Source organism: Mastacembelus armatus, chromosome 4 (genome assembly GCF_900324485.2).
Source record: "Mastacembelus armatus chromosome 4, fMasArm1.2, whole genome shotgun sequence".
Classification (NCBI taxonomy): Eukaryota; Metazoa; Chordata; class Actinopteri; order Synbranchiformes; family Mastacembelidae; genus Mastacembelus; species Mastacembelus armatus.
In genome coordinates, this window is record NC_046636.1 from 20,298,770 (window position 1) to 20,317,497 (window position 18,728).

Below are 18,728 nucleotides of genomic sequence, written 5' to 3' on the forward strand. Positions count from 1 at the left end.
ACCCAAGTCTATGCCCGAGCCTTGCCACACATGTAGCATATCTGAACCTGAAACGTCAGGAAACACAGTCCTCGATCCAAATGAAGCATCTGTACAGTAGCCAATAAAACGTAAAGCTGCGTTAACGAGGCAACGTTGGTCACAGGGACAGAGAATAAATCAGCACATGGTGATTTTGCTTTACTAAATTGTAACCATGACCACAGTCAAGACAAACAACATCATCTGTACATAAATAGGTTTAGTGATTCCAGAGCTCTTCCAGATGTCCATTTGAGGCCAGTTGTTCTGTCGTGAGACCACTTAAAACTGTAATATGCAGCTTTTTAAAACATTAAAATATGGCTGTGTATAATTACCATAATAAATTACACCATGATCCAGACAATTAGTATCCTCTCTCTAGTGGCAGACAGTTTGTGCATTTCTTTACTGAAGATGAAAAAAAAAACAATCTTAGTCATAAAGACCCACATATCAAATATCTCATTGGAAAACATCATTTTTGCAACATTGGTACTGTTCTCAACATCAATCTCTATTACAGAAATTTAAGGTAAAACACACTACAGAAAATGCACAAAAACAGCTACCTTGTGTTAGCGGAATACTGATGTTGAAATCGTTCACACACCACAGCACTGTAACACAAGCCTTTAATTCAGTGAGGTAGATCTATTTTACTTGTCATGTGCAGTTCAAAAGTTACAAAACCCCTCCTTATACTACATCACTGAGGAAAACCAGACACCAGATTTTAGCTTGTAAGTATAGTTTTTACTGTATTTGACCTTATATTAACAGAGTAAAGGGTATGTAAAATAATGGCCAAATTCTGTGAGAACCTTGACTTGTTCATTTATATGATGGTAATATAATATATTTTCCAAATTAAATGAACATTGATGATTCAGTCTTTCAGTTACTTAGTCATTTTTGACATCATCCGTATCATTTTTCCATTTTTAATTTTTCAAGGTTCCAGATTTGAATCCCTGGGGCTTTTCTGTGTGGAGTCTCCATTTTTTCTGTGGGTTTTCTCTGGGTACTCTGGCTTCGTCCTATAGTGTAGTCAAAGGCATGCAGTTTGGTGTTAGGGTAATTGATGACTCTAAATCCTCCATAGGTGTGAATATGAGTGTTTGTCTGTTTCTCTGTGACAGACTGGTGATCTGTCCAGGGTGCGCCCCACCTCTCACCCAGTGTCAGCTGGTATTGACTCCAGCCCTCACTGACCCCTGGATGTGGTAGATAATGAATGGAAGGATGAAAAAGAAAGAACTTGTCACTGGCTCATTCTGTTGTACCTTTAAGTGCAGTACATAAAAGAGGCTCCATTCCTTTTATAATATTTAAAGAGCTAGTTTTTGCTTTCTGAGGCTTTTTTCTAAGCTTTCAGTCATTTTAAAAATACCCTAATAACGTCAGGATTATCTCAATTTGATGATTACATTCATTTAGCAGAATGGCCCTGGGAAAAAAAAAATACATTTTTGAGTTGCAATATGGGAAATCTAGGCTCCAGGAAGTGTGTTTCTATCCATGTTTTACTCAGCATTTGTGCAGAAGAAAATGTGAGTGGAAACCAAAGGAAAAGGAAAAATGCTGATGAGTATCTCTTTAAACTAATGTCATGTTTTAGAAAAGAATAATGGTAGAAGAATAATGTGAAAGAGGCAATATATGAAGCACATGACTTCAGCTTCAATTAAAGCTTCTGCCACACGGAAGAGATAGTGGCAGATAAAAACATCAGATCTATATATTTCCATCATTTGTTTGCTGTGTCCCTGGTGCTGTTAATTACACCATCTCTGTAATTATGAAAGGGCATCCAACTGAAGGATTAGTGCCAACAACTGTTTATGTAGATGTGGCCAACCCCTAATACACATAACATTTATTTTTGCAGATTTTCTGCAAATTTGGTTAAAAATGGCCAACTTTATGGAAATGCAATTATTATGTGTGTGTGTCTCATTTTATATATATATATATATATATATATATATGCTTTATTTTGTTCCATGGTTCAGATTGTGAAATTTACAGCATTCCTGTGTTGGTTATGAGGACTGTTATGAACAATTAAGTAAAATTTATGTTCCATTCTTGACTAATGAACATGTACGAACACACTGGAGATCAACTGGGTAGACTGCATGTGGAAAATTTTATATGCATAAACACTAAATCAACCTTTTTAAGGGTCACAATGCCCCAGTTTGCTGTAAGGTAGTTAATGATGTTACACTGTTGACTATACCCAAACAGGGCACTTCCTATGATGTCAGAATGACAGCGAGACGCTGTGTTCTGTCGACATTTCCCTTGGCACAAAATTTTCATGTCCCCCCCTTCTGCTATTTACCACGTCATGGCACACATGGTGGAAAAATCTGCTCTCACTGAGCTGTGATGTGGAGAAGGACACATTTGCTCCATCATGGAGCCAAAAAGAATATTTCAGAAAATGACAGGAACATCCATCATGACTACTGAGTTCCACAATGTCTTCAACATCCTTGTCCAAGTTTTTTGACAGCTCTCATTTTATGGGTTGTCGGTGATCTCATAAAGGCTGCTCTTTGAGAAGATGCCTGCCTCTGTGGCACTACAACTAATTTGTCTGAGCTCAGCGTGACGTTCTAACCAAATAAAATGAAAACATAATCCAAACCAAGTATACAGTATGTCTTTTCAGCTACTTAATATTCTCAGGTTAATGCTGGTTTTCTCATCTCTCTTTATCTATTTTGTCTGATCTAGATAATCTATCTGACTGCACTTTAATCTGTTTCGTACTTATGTTTGATCTCCAGTGAATCCTTACGGTTATCAGAGTGTAACGGGTAAATAATCAATGCTGACTTATTCCTGCAAAACAGGAAGACAAACAAGTTCAAGCGTTTCTGTTTCCAGTAAAAGTGTTACTCTGTCTTTACCTCAGCTCATGGCCTTCACTACCACTGATAGAAAAATTTATGAATACCACATTTATCACATAATTTACATATCCACAGATGATATACATGTGCTGTGTGTCCACAAAAATACTCTTCACAGTTTGAGAACAAGATGAGTCTTGTCAGCATTATCGCTCATACACTGTCCCCCAAAGCTTATTTTTCCCCCTCACACAAAAACACAACAAACAAAACAAAAACCAGCCTATAGAATGAGGGGACAGATTTACAGCCAGTCAGGGTCAAGGGTCATCCGGCTAGATGCTTTCTTAGAGTGGCCTTTTCTCCCTTCAGTCCTTTCTTTCTTTGAGGTGTCCCCTCGGCTCCCACCCCTCCCCCAGCATTCCTCTCTTTTGTTTATTCTATATAAATACAATCAGACTGGGCCGCGGCCCACACTGGTATACATTCTCTCTTTCTGCTGGTTTGTCCTTCACACGTACACATATAAAGAAAACACACATACACAGCCCGCACACACAGATACAACGACGTGGTGGGCCTCTGCTCAAATATATTTTATTAAACTAATCTTATCTACAGCCGAAGGAACGTTTGAGGGGCTCTAGATATGAAGCTGAAATCCGTTTTATCCATATGATGTGTGGAAAAAGGTGATGCTGACAAGAGGGTCATTAAACACTGACCGTATGAGGCAACTCACTAATTAGGGTGCTCTTTGTGGGTTGATAATGAGGACATGGATCTACGTGAATTCAGTAGGAAGATCAGAAGATCAAAACGTGAGGAGGGCTGCTACTGCCATTTTTGATAAATCTACTCAGGTTAAGTGCCTTTCAGGAGGCGAGTCAAAACAAATATGAAGAGAAGACATGGGAGAGAAAAACTAAAGAGACATGTAGTTTAAGTATGACTGAGAAAAAGAGGGAGACAGCCAGGAGCAGTCAGAGAGACAGTGAAAAAGAGCGAGTGGGTGAGTGAAGGAATTTAGAGGCCAAGAAGTGTGTGTGTGTGGCTGTGCCAGGTCTCTGCACCAGTGTGTTGGTAAGGAGACGCACAGGAATGTGTAGCTTTCCAGTTTAAGGCAGTTTAATGAACATCCAGGGCTCTATTTTGTGGCTGCATCCAAAGACTGGCACAAGCAGTACTGACCACGTTGGAATGGTCTGACATTAAAAACAGTGTAATGGTGGCAGGAGAGGTGCATTAGGATAGAATTCAAGGCCAATGTATTAGCAATTAGGGGATTTGGGATTTTTGATATTGTGTAGACAACAGATGTCCAGATGTGACTTTTTCTGATGCAAGCTCATGTTGATAATATTTACCCTTTTATACACTTAATATTGGTTGTTTCCCTGTCAGTCAGTCAGGAAGCTCAGACAGCTCCCTGTCTGCTTAGGAAGATGGCTGACAGAGGGAGTACTAGTCGGGAGGGACTTCTGTGCCTCATACAAAGACTGCAGCGCAACTTGGGTTTGCCCTGCCTTTTGTTTCTCCTGTTCAAGTCTGTGTGCATACTAATTACCAGTAAGCAGCACAAGACACTGGTAGCTGCATTACCCATCATTTGATGTTAACTCAGCCGGTATCATGCAGCTCATCCGGTAGATCGTTGTTTGGTGGTCATTAATGGTTGATGCCTTAGTTATGGAAAATCATGTCTGTGTGATCTTTGCACACACTAACTACACATTCACAATCATTTATTCACACTCCCATATTTGGAATATTCCTGCAATAAACCCCAGGATTGCACTCTCAAAAATACTTTAAACTGTATATTATATTTAATTAGTACAAAAGCAAGAGGTTTTGAAAACAAGAGGTTTGTGAAGATTGTGTTGTGTGCCAAAGTCAAAATATCACAATGCTTCCATATGAGATATAACATGTTAATCAGAGAGCTCCAGAGCTCCTGGCAGATGGATTTTGTTACCTTTGCACAGGCTATTGAACTGTGGATGGCCACTGACCTGTATGGCTGCGGATGTGAACCCTTAGCGTGCCGTTGCTGGCAAACTTTTGTCCACAGTATGGGCAGATCTTCTCCTTCTCTCCTGTGTGTGTCTGGCAGAGAAATGATAAAACAGACATATGGTTGATGTTATGAAAAACATTTGTTACATTCAAGGTAGAATGTGATAGCTGGAATTCAATGTTAGAACATATGCTCATCAGAAAAGGATCAGAAAGAACCCATTTATTCTACTTTATCTTCAAACAACCATTTATACAAATCTAAAATGATGTTGGTCCTTGTTTTGTTGGGTAAAATAACTCCAGATTCTACATGCAGCACAGATCAGTAAAAGAGACAGTGAATGGAGATGCACATGTTCAAATGACAGTGGATCCACTGAGCTGCCCTGAAGGCCAGATCAAAGAACACACACAATGCAGATTTGCCAGGGTCCAAAGCTCTGGAGAGTAAAGGCCAGGGTTCATGTGCACATTCGTCTCCTCATCCTCCTCCTCCCTCTTCTTCCTCTGCCTTCCCCTCCCAACAATCCAACAGTATAAAGCGCTGGGCTGCACATGCAAAAACAGGGAAGAAGAGCATGTGGAAAGAGTGTACCACCTCCTCTACTGCTGCCCTTGCCATTTACCCCCCTCGCCCCTTTCCTTCCCACTCCCCTTGTTGAAAAGTATGCTCTGAATTCCACCTCCTGGCCTGCTGTAAATTCCCGAGAATAATCATGAGCATGAAAAGCTCAAACTCAGAGCGACAGTTTCAACAGGAGTACAACAATACAGGAACACCTCCTCACTAGGCCCTCATCCTTCTCTCCATCACCCCACTGAGTCCCTCTGACACCTCGGGTGTTTAGTTACAAAGAGTCCATCCATCCACACACACACACACACACACACATTAAGAAACACATGCATACACAAACAAATCCACATATATGAACATGTGTGTCACAGATGGAGCACGGGTGCATTATTTAGTAAGTTGTTTGTGCAACAGAGAAAACAGTATTTTACCTTCAGAAGCAGATAGCCAGGAGGAACACTAGTGACTTGTATGTAATTATCCAAGGTTTCTTCACTATCTGTGCCTGTAAATACTTAAAGCCAACCGTGTAATTTTCATTCATTGTGAATTTTGCCAGGCCAGCACTGACAGAAATTAGAATACCTTGTACAAACAAAACATACAACGCATGCACATGCATGTTGTCACACACATATAACAATCCAGTCTCCCTGAGGAGATGCACTTCACTGTAACACAATAACACAGGCTTGTTCTGCAAGGTATGCGCAGCTTTATCATTCATTTACACAAGCAACAGATGTAGTGACACATTTCCACATATGAGTCAGGATTAGAGAATCAGACATAAATATCCATTCTGCTTTTGCTTTCCCTTGTCATATGTCATCCTACATTTAATATCTTTGTGTTTTGGACTTTTGGGTGGATAAAACAAACCATATGTCACTGTAGTTTTTTCCCCCACTATTTTTCAAACTATAATTGTGATTTAAAAACTGAAAAACAAAACAGAAAATGAGTCAGCAAAGCGGCCGTATTTTAAAAAAAATCATAATGTTAGATTAATGGAAGTAAGCTTATACTGTTATCACTTGAAAGTTGGATCATATGGTTAGCTTTCATGATGTTAAAAAAGTTTACTCTTGAAACATTTACTTTTGATGTACATCATATGTGTAACATCTGCCATTGTGCACAGAGCTACGGTTAGGTACTAAAGAACATCACTGTGATCGATTTTTTTTTTTTTTTTTTTTTTTTTTTCCAGCCAGGATGGATGAAAAAACAATTGCAGAATATCTAAAGTCTACACTAAATAATATTGTCATTATAGTATGGCCAAATACTGAGTTACTCTGCACGTGTAAACACCGCCAGCAAGTTGTCGTCTCCTCGGCGACCTGACTTTGATCAAGGCCAGATCTCTCAGCGGCCTCCAGACCCCGCAAGCAGTGAGACAGTTCAACATGCCTGTCTTCAGCCCCACTGTTCCAAGACAACCTCTTAGACGTTTTCTTTTGCCGTGTGCCAAAAAGCTGTTTGGTTTCAATCTCGATCCTTAACCACACCGGACGTTGTCAGATTTAGGGCTCATAATCTGCAGCGAGATCTGTTTGGGGTTCTAAAACCCTGCGGAGCTAATGGCCTAACTGCCATTTCTAATCAACAGAGGAATTGATTTCCAAGGCTTCAGCAGGGCAGCAACGGTCAAGATAGATGTCTGTGCCAGCTTTGGCAGTCCAAGATGATGGTACACTTAGCTACCTCACTTTGTTGAGATGAAGAGGACAGGATGTGAAACAGTGGAAACATTTTGGTAAAGAAATGTCGAACTGTCATCTACTTCTTTTTAAATTTACTTTGATAGAAGAATATTGATGATGGAAAATGCTTTAGTGGAATGTCCCCCTTACTTTTACCTTTAATTCAAAATCTAGAGGTTGTACTGTATATTCCTGGTAACTATCTGAAGCTGCATGCCATATTTCAAGATCATTTTGTCATTCAAGATGATCCGTTATTTTCAATGTCTGCATTTCAAATGAATACATCCACAGCTGCGACTGAACTCAATTCCAGGACAAAGTGACAGCCCTAGCAGACGTGCAATCACTTTTTATGATTGAGGTCGTCTGGCTTAAACTCTTTTCATTTACCTTTTTGTGGCTCTTGAGGACAGAAGGAGTGACAAAGGCCTTCTCACACAGGTCGCACTTGTACTTTTTATGTCCATCATGCACCACCTGGATGTGGACGTTGAGTGTGTCCTTCCTCTTGAAGGTGGCGTCACACTGGTCACACTTGAATGTCCTCTCACCTGTAGCAAGGACAGACGTCTGTTTGTAAGAGCCATTTCCAGTTATCTATTGTTGTGACTCCAAACACACAGTCATCACGCACAGCAAGGGGAGACCCAATTTCACTGGGACAATTTTGTAGACAAAAAAAAACTATAAAGAAATATGTTCTGCTGCAGCTACAATCCTAAACAATCGTCTTTAGAGAAGTCTGTTTCTGTTTTTTTTTGGGGTTTTTTTGTCATGTTTTATCGTACATCTGTAGCTGAACACATCCCAGGGGAAACCGTAAAACAAACTGCTCTGCCATATGTTCCGAACGTCCAATGGCTTTGTTTTATTTTCTTGTAGTGCAAAAAAAAAAAAAAAAAAAAAAACATGCTCTATTTTATTAATCACGCCACTGAAAAGCACTAAAATGCCAGACAGACAGTACTTAGGCAGTAAGTTAGGGCACAGTCTCAGCTGTTCGCAGAATGAAGCCTGACGTTTTCCTTCACACCTCTGCTCCCTGCCTCCATACAACAGCCTCTATTGTTTTAGAGTAGCTGTTTCAATTATATGGAGATCATTCAATTTCCACAGAGTAGTTGGGAGAGAGAGAGAGAGAGAGAGAGTGTGTGTGTGTGTGTGTGTGTGTGTGTGTGTGCATGTTTGGCAAGAGCAAGTGGTTACAAGCTGGTGCTCATTCTTCTATTACCAAGGTCGATGATGGTCAGCTCAATAAAATGAACACCAGTGAAAGCTGAGGTCCATTGTGTCTTTCATCAAACTGAAACGTCACTTGATGATAATTAATGTCAACAGCACCCTCACATGAAGATTTCATTATTACTTGGAACAGGGTTCAGTTTGGTATTAAACTGTGCATGTACGCGCATATACTAATTTATACATACACACACAGAGTTATACTGTCCACAGCTGATCTCTGACCTCACATTAATATGCTGTACATGTTTTCATGGGATTGCAGACCTGTTGCACAAGTCATGTATAGGTAGCCTGCCTCTCCTCATGTTGGGAAAACACTCATCCGAACTACAATACCGTAAAAAGAATTAATTCAAAGTCTAAATGTGACACAGAAACTAAATACAACAAAAATGTTAAAAACTAACAGGGCTTGCCATTTTAGCAAGTGTTTTTTTTTTTTAGATCATTTGATTTGATTGTCTTATTCATGGAGACTTATAGTAGTTACAGTAGTTATCTTACTTTGTTATGACACATGACTGTGCCACCACCACCTACTGTAAATTAACTGACTACTTGATTGAACAAGATATTTGTCTGCATCTAAGATAATGTCAAATTATTCTGCCCATGTCACTGGCAGCTGTATATTTAATTAGCACCTAATTGTCTCAGGCCTCTTAATATGATTATTGACTGTGTTATGTTAAGAATGATTTACTCCTGGTGACATTCTTGTGAATGTAACTCCACAAACAGAGCAGAGAAGCCTTGTATAGAGATTTGCGTGCACCCATTTTTCTAATGAGTGAAGCTCACGAACACGCACTTCCACAGGAACAGGTGGCATTCATCAAGACATCAGACAAGATAGTGCAGTTTGGTGAAACTCATTTGGAGCACTGGTACAAACAAACCCTCCAGAATAAAGTAAGAGGCATTTAGAATAAAGATACAAAAATGTTCTTGCATGAGGGCCACTGAGTTTGAAAAGCAACTTGGTTTCATCTGAAAATGCTTCGACAGCTGTGCTTCATTTTCTCTGTGCGGACAAATCACCAGAGAGCTTAATCTAGGCCTGTAGCATTAACTCATAAAGACAGACACATTTATACAATAGCATGTTTATTCTGTCACCTACAGTGCAGTGAAGTTACACACTGGATCCCCCCCTCCTTGCATACTGTCTAGAACTTTATACATGGTATTATATAGCCTGCCTCTTGAGACAGCAGCAGGAAATGCCTTGAGCTTTTCAATCTCTTTGTTATCTGGCTCAATTTGAGGCCTAAAGCTACATCCTGCCAAGGCTCGACTGCAGTTCAACTGTCCGGGGCGAAAGGTTTCAGTAAGACTAGAGCACCCAGGGAAGACTTTCCACCCAGAATAAACTTCCCTTTCGTGAGATGTTTGATGGAGTTATGATGTTATGTTGTTAATAGAAATATCTACAGGGATGAACTGAAGGCCAGTGATATAGGATGACATATGACTACACCCTAAATAATACTCTAGGCTACTTTTAACTTCAAAATATTTCTTGTAAAACAGATTAAAGGTTTAGATCGAAGTACAGGAAGGATAAAATCATCTTTTTCAAGGTAATTTCTCCTCAAAAACAACTCCATATTTTTCATGGCTGATTTATTTATCCAAATGTATGAGAATAACTGCATGTTTAGAATAGTTTCAGATCTAAAATTTGAAAAACTAATTTGGAAACTAAACTAAATTAAATTCAAAAAACAGAGAAAAAACAATTACAGCTATAGTATGTTGTTTTTATTAATATTTCTTAGTTGAAATATGCTGCAAAATATCATTATGTGGATATTATTGTAAAGATATTCCATCCTGAAATATCTCTTCTCACATCATGGCTTTCAGCAAGTATTAGCCGCTGTAAAACGTCGCTCTGACTCACAAGCAAGTAAGCTCCCGATGAGTAAGTTGAGACGGTGAACCCAACGAATATGTAGGTGAAGGGCAGGGTGGAACAGAACAGGGAGAGGGAGCAGTTGCAGCAGTGGAGTAATTTGTTATGCTAGTGCTTGGTTAATCTCCAGAACGTGCATATTGTAGCTTTAACTTCATTCTGATACCTCCTAACTAAGTAACCTATCTGCTAATTACATTGTGACTGACTTCATTTATCATATAGACAATGAAAAACTTCCCATAGTTCAAAGCGACATCTTCAAATATCTTGTTTTGTTTCACCAACAGACAAAAACGCAAAGATATTCAATTCACACAGATATAAAGCATGAAATAATGACGTCAGGGAACGTGAAACACACACATAATTACACACACCATAACTCAATACAGTGTTGCTGCTATAATACGATCTTACTTGGTCTGGTATGACCAGTAGCTTATGTTGGCTAACATTAGCAAACCTTAGGTATATATTGCTGTATAATACTCATTACTGAGTCACTTTGCAGACTTACGGCTCCTTAACACTTGCGCTACTGATACATTGGTTTAGCATCACTATTACTTGTGGCCACAGCTGCTGCTGTTCAGTAAAGGTTAGTTATCAGAATAGACAATGAACTAATCTTTGCAGCCTTACTCAACAGCTGTATATGTATTTCCCAAGAACAAATTCATACTTACTGTTGTGGATGAGTAGATGCCGTTGTAAAGAGAAAGGGGTTCTGAACAGCGCTTTGCACTCCTCACACTGGAAGGGTCTTTCCTCAGAGTGGGTCTGCAGGGACAGCAGAGCAGCATCAGCAGGTTTATAATGTGTAAGAAGAGCTGCTGTATGCTTTACTCCAGATGAGGCCTCTTCATTTAATATGAGAGGATCATGTGTAATGCTCCAAGACCAATTTGGTTTGTTGACTTGATGAAGACATGATACTTGAGGGGCTTTACGTTCAAAGTGATTCTGTTTTTCTGTTGCCCCCCCCCCCCCCCCCCCCCCCCCAAATCCACCTACCACCTATCTATCAGAGTGACACCAAAAGTAAACATGGGGAACCTCAGGGGTGGAGTGGCCCAGTGACCCCCCAGATAACAGCCACCAACAAGACTGTGATTGATTACATCCTCACTAATCACTCTGGCTTAGCAGTGACTCTGCTTTTCAGTGAATATCTCTGCTCAGCAAGCAGCAATCAGCTGGATATACTGCTGCAATGAAAATAATTACTACACTTGTGTAGGCCAAAACATTGTAACTATGAACTCACCAGTTGATTATTCTGAGTGATAGCACATCTGCTCACCTTCTTATGATTCTTGTAGACGTTGCGGTGAGCAAACTCCTTCCCACAGAGCTTACATTTGTACGGTTTGTCCTCGCTGTGGATGATCTTATGAGCCGTCACCTGGTCCAGACGCTTGAATGACCGACTACAGATCTCACAGGTGTACGGTCGCTTCTCTAGAAAAAGATTAAAAGACAACACATTCAGGAAAAGGGGGTTGACTGAAGTGGAAAAGTGATTTTTTTGAAATGCAGTATTTTCTTACCTGAATGTGTTATCATATGGCGTTTTAACTGATTAGTAGAAATGAACTTCTTATCGCATGCGTGACAATCAAAGATTTCATGTATCTAAAACAAAAGAGCACATTTATGTTTTTAGTCTTGCTGATCATTTTTTTAAAAACCCAGGGTGAAGTGCCTGATAAAGTTCGATTGTTTTCTGCAAACGGACAACAGAACCTAAATCTTGTCCGTTTTCAATAGACTGATGTCTACAGACAGAAAAGCAATTAAAGTGATGAAAAGTTTCAATCCCTTTTCTGCTTCAGAGCATAGCTCCAATAATTGCACACTTAATGGTTCCCCGGCATACAGCTACAATAGCATATGCTAATGCAAAGCAGCTCCTCTACTGCAAAAGCTTGTTCAGCTAAATGACGATAATGGCAGTTTTAAGCTGCTTTGGACATGTCATTATGGAAAGTTTGATTGCTCTTTTGGAATAATACTTAATGCCCCAGTGTCTTTGATTGGAAAAAAAAAGAATACACTAGATTATATTTGCCAGAAATGTGCCATATTTATATAACACTTGTTTAAGTAGGACTTGGTTATTGAAAATCTATTGCTGACCTAAATTTATAGAGACATATGGTACGTTTCAAGTCTCCAATTTTATAACTGATAATGGTTAAGACAAACATTTCTGCTTTTATTAGCCCTATAATAGTAAAAGTGGCACATAGACACATAAGGAGGCCACACAGAAATATGACATATGTCTATTTTAAAACACCCTAGAGATCTGAAACTGGAGAACACAGACTCATAGACAGGTGAATTAGGTTAAATGATGCACGGCAGAAACTGTGTCACAACTTTCAGGTGACTTTAAAATGTTGAACAGTTTGAAAGTGGCTTAATGATGAATAAGCTGACAGGGATGAATTCATATCTGTTGATTAATGAGGATGATAGATGTTGACAGGGGAAAATGAAATGTCACAATTACCCGCTGGTATAATGAATGAACGAATGTTAGTTAGGGTATGACAACCAATAAGACAAACTGTTACAGACAGCCTGAACACTAATCTAATGCTCAGCATAACTGAAAGGGCTGTGCTGACATGAAGCACAGCTGAAAGTAAACTGAGGACCAGCAAAAATGTGGGCTTCAATAGAAGTGAATGGTGATGGAGGAAATATTCATATATGTAAAAAGTAATGTGACCATGCTTTTACTTTACCAACAATAATGGTGTCATTCTACAATATACTTCTTAACTAAAGAAAAAAATGAGCTAACTTGGAAAATCCTGTCTGAGTACTACAAACTGTTGTGCCGCATTCAGGTGTCTGGCAGGCCTTTAAACACATTCTGTGGTTTCAGCTGGACTTCCTGGATCATTTTTCATTGTCTCATTGGAGAGCACCCATGCAACCTCTTTTCTTCTGAGCTCACTGCTTATGCAGGCTGGTTATTAAAGTAATAGCAATTATTAGATTAACAGCATTTAATTGCATTAAAGTTACATCTTTGTGCACAATGGAGGATTGGAAATAGATGTAAAAGCTTTCACGAACTACACATAGGGTGACACCCGCAAAACAGCATCAAATCTAATAATTATTTGCATGAACATTTTTCTTTAAATAAACAAGCCCATTCACTAGGAGAGAATCTTGACACTGAGGCAAAAACCTTATTTTCTGCCAACAGAGCCTCTTAAATTTCACAAGACCTGTGGGATGTGCACGTGAAAGAAGAACCAACCCCCTGCTCTGTGACTCCCAGAATAAATTTGTAACAACCTCATCATAATGACACCCTCACGTGCAGAGGGAATAGCCGAACAGAGTGAACTCAGAAGCACAGAGAGCAAAGGCAGATGTAGAAGCAGTTGACCGTGATAGAGCCCAAGCACAAAAGAGACATGAGTGTAAAAATGAACCATGCAAAACCTCCTAAGCTGAATGAATCCTCTCACATCCAATGCAAAGTATTTGACTGGGATAATTTGAGCTGTGCATTAGAGGTTTTTTTTGTAGACTCACCTTTCTATGTTCTTGTAGATTCAGAGAAGAGGAGCATTTCCGGTTGCAAATAGTGCATGTGAGTTTCCGTCGCGCGCTCCCTATAAAAAAAAGAACTTAAGATGAAAAATAACAAACCTGATCTGCAGGACTGAAAAGAAAAGCGCTCAATTGTCACAGCAATTTCATGACAATCATCACACAGCAACAGAAAAATACCAAAAGTTTTACAGGACCTTTTGTTGTAGGGCCAGTGATCCCACCAACCTGACCCCTCCCCTTATCCCCGTCTGATTCACATGACCCACATCTGTCGTGCCTGATCCACCCCCTCCCACCCCCACCCTCGCCCATACACACACACCCCTCTGCCTTGACCACACAAACATGAAGGCCCAGATCTCAGCTCCATCAGCCTCTGAGATGGATGTCTTAATCTTTGGTGCTTGATTCATGTAAGGCAGCACAGATCCCCACTGGAAGTCCAATTATCTAAAAGACCGAGCTACCTCGTAACACACAGGTCAGCAATTATCGTGTGCAAGTAATTAGAGATGTGTCGCAACATTGCCACAGCTTCAAACTCATCAAGGTCAAGTACTGTTACTACTATTCCTCGAGTACCGAGACTGATAATGGGCAATTAACTTCATTAGATGACATGTAGAAAAAAGAAAAATGCTATGCATGTGAGTATATGAACACAGAAAGAAAATGACACATTCAGGGAGAGACAGCGATGCCCACCTGTATGAACATTTCCTTTATGCTTCTTCAGGGCGTCTTTGCTCTTGAATCTTTTGCCACAGCTTTCTGCTTTACAGATAAATCTGGCATCTCCTTTACACGCTTCTTTATGCTGCTCAAAGCTGTTCATAAAAGATACAGAGGAAGATGAAGAGGAGGAAATAGCTCTTGGTGAAACAAAGTCATACAATATTTTTTATATTACAGCTGTATGTATTAAGAAATAGGCACCACATGTGCATAGTGCACTATATTGCACAAAGATTATATTTCCCCATGAACAATGTCTGGTACCTGGATTCTGAGCTGAACGTGTTGTGGCAGAGGGAGCACTGGTGAGCTTTAGAGTCTCCTGATGCATCGAACGACTCAGAACAATGCAAAACACTGAAGGAGGATTCAAAATAAAAACAAATTAGGCACCAAGTAGGAAATGAAAAATGTCATGATAATGACTTGTCAGTATTAAAGGGAGAACGTTAATAATGGATTGTGAAGAGCAGATAAACAGGATAAATTCATTTCAGTCATTTCTACTTATCGTCAATGTATCATTTACAGCACCTTAAACTACTTCTGTATATTTCAATTATGTGAATATAATCTTGATTGAAAGCTACAGTCGGTAACAGTACAGTAACAGCTTCTCTAAGACTCACTAATATCCACTAGTCTTGGTTTTTGCAAGACCAGAATTTTTTGTTTTGTATTAGAAGTAAACAAATTAATACCTGTTTTCAGACATTTTAATGACCTGCAGATTAAAGTTATATGAAAGTAAAAATCAACCCACTGGCGCTGCAGAGCCTGTTTGATGGGGAACTTCTTGCCACAGTTTCTACATTTGAACTCCTTCTCCTCTGTGCTGGGCCGTTGATGCAGACTCTGAAGGTGGGCCGCCAGGATCTCCTCACTGGGAAAACTGCTCTCACACAGCAAGCAGGGGTAGTCCTCCTTTTTTATTACTAGTTCTACCGATACAACGAACATGTTAGCTCACATAGCAGAGATGAAACACGTAACTATAATTCCTGTGCTGTGTTGTGTTTGTGTGTATCATAAGGTCCATTATTATGATTAGCTGGGGTAACATATAAGAAAAAATCTTTTTGCCATACCCATTTCAACAAGATGCTTGGATTCTTTACTGTTTTCATCCTCGTCTTTAATGACCTCCTCCTCTTCTTCCTCATCCTCTTCCTCCATATCACTGTCCAGGTAGCCTATTAGAAGCTCTGTGTCCGTCTCTATGTCATCCACAGCCAGGTAGAAGATGTTTTCTCCATCCTAACACACAACAGCTCTTGGTTAATCACATAATTTGAGGTGCAATATTTGGTGCGGTTCTACCACTGCCCAATACATTTGAGGAGAATTTAGCTTATAAGAAAAAATACAGTTACAGCCAGTCATGGCAATGCACAGTGAGTGACTGCTGAGCCTGGCTGAAGACTGAGCTCATTACTCTCAGACAGCAGTGTGTTAAGGTCTGATTGAGGCCACAGGTCAAAAGCTCGAACCCTTAAGAATGCTGTTATTAACTTCCCTGTCCTTAGATGTCATGCTAATAAAATCAAAGCGTCACTTTGTTTTAACTATAGGATTCTAAATATACATAAATAACGATTAAGAAGAGGAAAACCAGACAATAAATGTCAGTGATGATGAAACACAGAGTTTAAACACACATGGATGACCTTTAAATGACCAATGACTTTGGGCATTTGTCTAATAGTGGCAGGAACTTGGCCCTAAGACAAGAAATACTCATCTTTTCTTCATTCCATTTCTATTTTTTTTTCCCCAGTAGAGAACGATCTTTTTTTTGTCTTTTGCACAGGAGTGCAAGGAGGTGACATTTCCCAGATACAGTAGACTAAGGATGCTGTGTTTTTGTGCTTTAAGAGGTTGTGTTTACACAATTCTGTGTATGTTTTGGTATTTGGTTGCTGTCAGTGCATTATTAGTCACTATAATAAGTAAAACGTGCTCTTGGAAATAACTCATTGAGGGTAAAAATCAGGTGGCTGTGGGTCCTGAAGGCTGAACAATCCCAAAAACCCCAATAAATATATGGATCCTAAAACACTGAGATGATTAGGAGAGCAGAAAGAAGTATGCTTCTCTCCTTGTCCAAATGCATATGCAGTTTGTTTAGAACTCTGATTACAAAGGGATCTGTGAAATGATTTGTAATGTATATGAGCAACATGCGCTATTTGGTGTGCAGTTTTGTCAGATTGATTTTATGATCATATTACAACATATTTATTATTTATGTCATCTGTAACACTAAACTCACGTGGTCATCTGGGCCGGCTCTCAGAACAAACACAATAAAATGCTGCCATCTTTGACCTACACAAAGTGACTTTTCAGCTCTTACTTTGAAGGTTTTCCAGAGTTTATCTGTCCAATTCTAAGACTTTAAATGCTAAAAATAAACTTCTACAAATACTATCTCTCATACAGGTCTCTTAGCGGTCACATTAAAAAAAAATCATTAGCAAATACTACTGCCTGCAAAATGTATCGCTGTCTTTCGTCTATGTAAGTCTGAGAGGAGAAATATACCTGTATCGCTGCCAGGTTCTTCTGCTCTTGTGAAGGTGCCTGATGGACAAACCGCAGCCAGTTGGCATAGCGTGGATTACTCGCATCCAGAATATAAAGCACATCTCCTTTACTGCCACGGACCTGGGGGGTGGAGAGGGACGGGGGACGGGGGAAGAAATGACAGCATGAGTTGTTAGAAGTCAATGATGATGATTTTTCTCTTGTTGGTTTGTTGTTCGTCTTCTGTACATCAGAGTGGGCTGGCCTTTATATGAACGCTTCATCATGTGCTTTGGCCTGTTCATCACAATCTGGCAGCTCCAGATAACTCCAGCATTTATTTCAATGCTTAGCATCAGTGTCTTCTCCACACATATGACAGTCAGTTTAAATCAGCAACTATGTTTAATTGATCTGCAATATAATTACACATCCTGTATCGCAGAAAAGCTGAGAGTGAAGCTTGGACAGGCGTGCAAGCAGCTGTGTCTCTCCCGGCAACACTGAAGGATGTGCTTTGTGCAACTCCAACTTAAGCTGCAAGGAAGCTACTGAGTTTAATTAACATCTCACATGACTGATACAGCTTTCATGGGTGTCAGAGCAGCGTTATGAGAACCATTTAGGTATGTGCTTCTCATCTAAAATAAACATAAAAGTCACATTTTAATGGCCACTGCCAAAAGTCAAGACAAACTCTTGATTCAACCTTTTTTTTTTTTTTTTTTTTTTTTTACCATTTACAGCTTTGAAACCTGAAACATGGTGTGTAGCATGTGTACACGACTGTAGGAACAAGGCAGGATGTGTGTGCATTCACCTCCCACATCAACCTGGTGTCCGAGCTTTCATCCAGCTCACTGGGCAGTTTTTTCTCACCTGCAAAGGGGCCAAACTTTTCTCCCTTAAAACACACACACACACACACACACACACATAGAGGGATCATTGGTTAAACAATGCGCCACTGGAACAAACAATGGACAGAATATATTAAAAACATTATTCACCCCAACCGAGAGCCCGAACTACAGTTTTTGCACAGTGGATATAAGTTGTTTATTGTTTAACGTGACATGAACTCATCCCTGACTATACAGGATTTTTTTTTTCCTTTGGACTTTCCAGAAGCGCCACAGAAAGGCTGGGGGCGTGGTGCTCGTTTTATTTCCATGTTCAACCTCAACCCACGGAGCCCCACGGATTTCAGTGACAGTATCCCCCCGAATGCGCACACACATCCCCACTGAAACATGACCCCCCGCATCCTCTGAAACCAGGTTTAACGTTGACGCACAGTTCGTGTGCGTCGGAGCCTACTGGCCGACATGACTGCGCCGAGTTACGGCTGGAGGTACTGTAGCTACGTGGCACTACACGTCACAGCTGCTTTGGGCTGAGACCGAGACTCTGACAGCGACTAAAAGGAATAAGACGAACAAAAACGCGTCTGCACCGCTTACAGTATTTGTTTAAAAAGTAAGACTAAACGCGTGTAACCCCAGCTACAAAGTTGT

At 39.9% G+C, this 18,728-nt stretch overlaps 1 protein-coding gene across 1 annotated transcript in view; it reads right to left on the minus strand.

Annotated features, from left to right (window-relative positions):
* prdm5 (PR domain containing 5) overlaps nucleotides 1-18,728 on the minus strand; it is a 29,835-nt gene that overhangs the window by 10,829 nt on the left and 278 nt on the right. Inside the window, exons 2-13 of the mRNA XM_026305113.1 lie at nucleotides 18,032-18,115; nucleotides 17,230-17,352; nucleotides 15,774-15,942; nucleotides 15,449-15,626; nucleotides 14,950-15,042; nucleotides 14,656-14,777; nucleotides 13,930-14,009; nucleotides 11,916-12,000; nucleotides 11,669-11,826; nucleotides 11,052-11,145; nucleotides 7,590-7,750; nucleotides 4,904-4,997 (exon numbers count right to left, since the gene is read on the minus strand). Coding sequence (XP_026160898.1) covers nucleotides 4,904-4,997; nucleotides 7,590-7,750; nucleotides 11,052-11,145; nucleotides 11,669-11,826; nucleotides 11,916-12,000; nucleotides 13,930-14,009; nucleotides 14,656-14,777; nucleotides 14,950-15,042; nucleotides 15,449-15,626; nucleotides 15,774-15,942; nucleotides 17,230-17,352; nucleotides 18,032-18,115 — 1,441 coding nt within the window. The remainder of the gene's footprint in view (nucleotides 1-4,903; nucleotides 4,998-7,589; nucleotides 7,751-11,051; nucleotides 11,146-11,668; nucleotides 11,827-11,915; nucleotides 12,001-13,929; nucleotides 14,010-14,655; nucleotides 14,778-14,949; nucleotides 15,043-15,448; nucleotides 15,627-15,773; nucleotides 15,943-17,229; nucleotides 17,353-18,031; nucleotides 18,116-18,728) is intronic.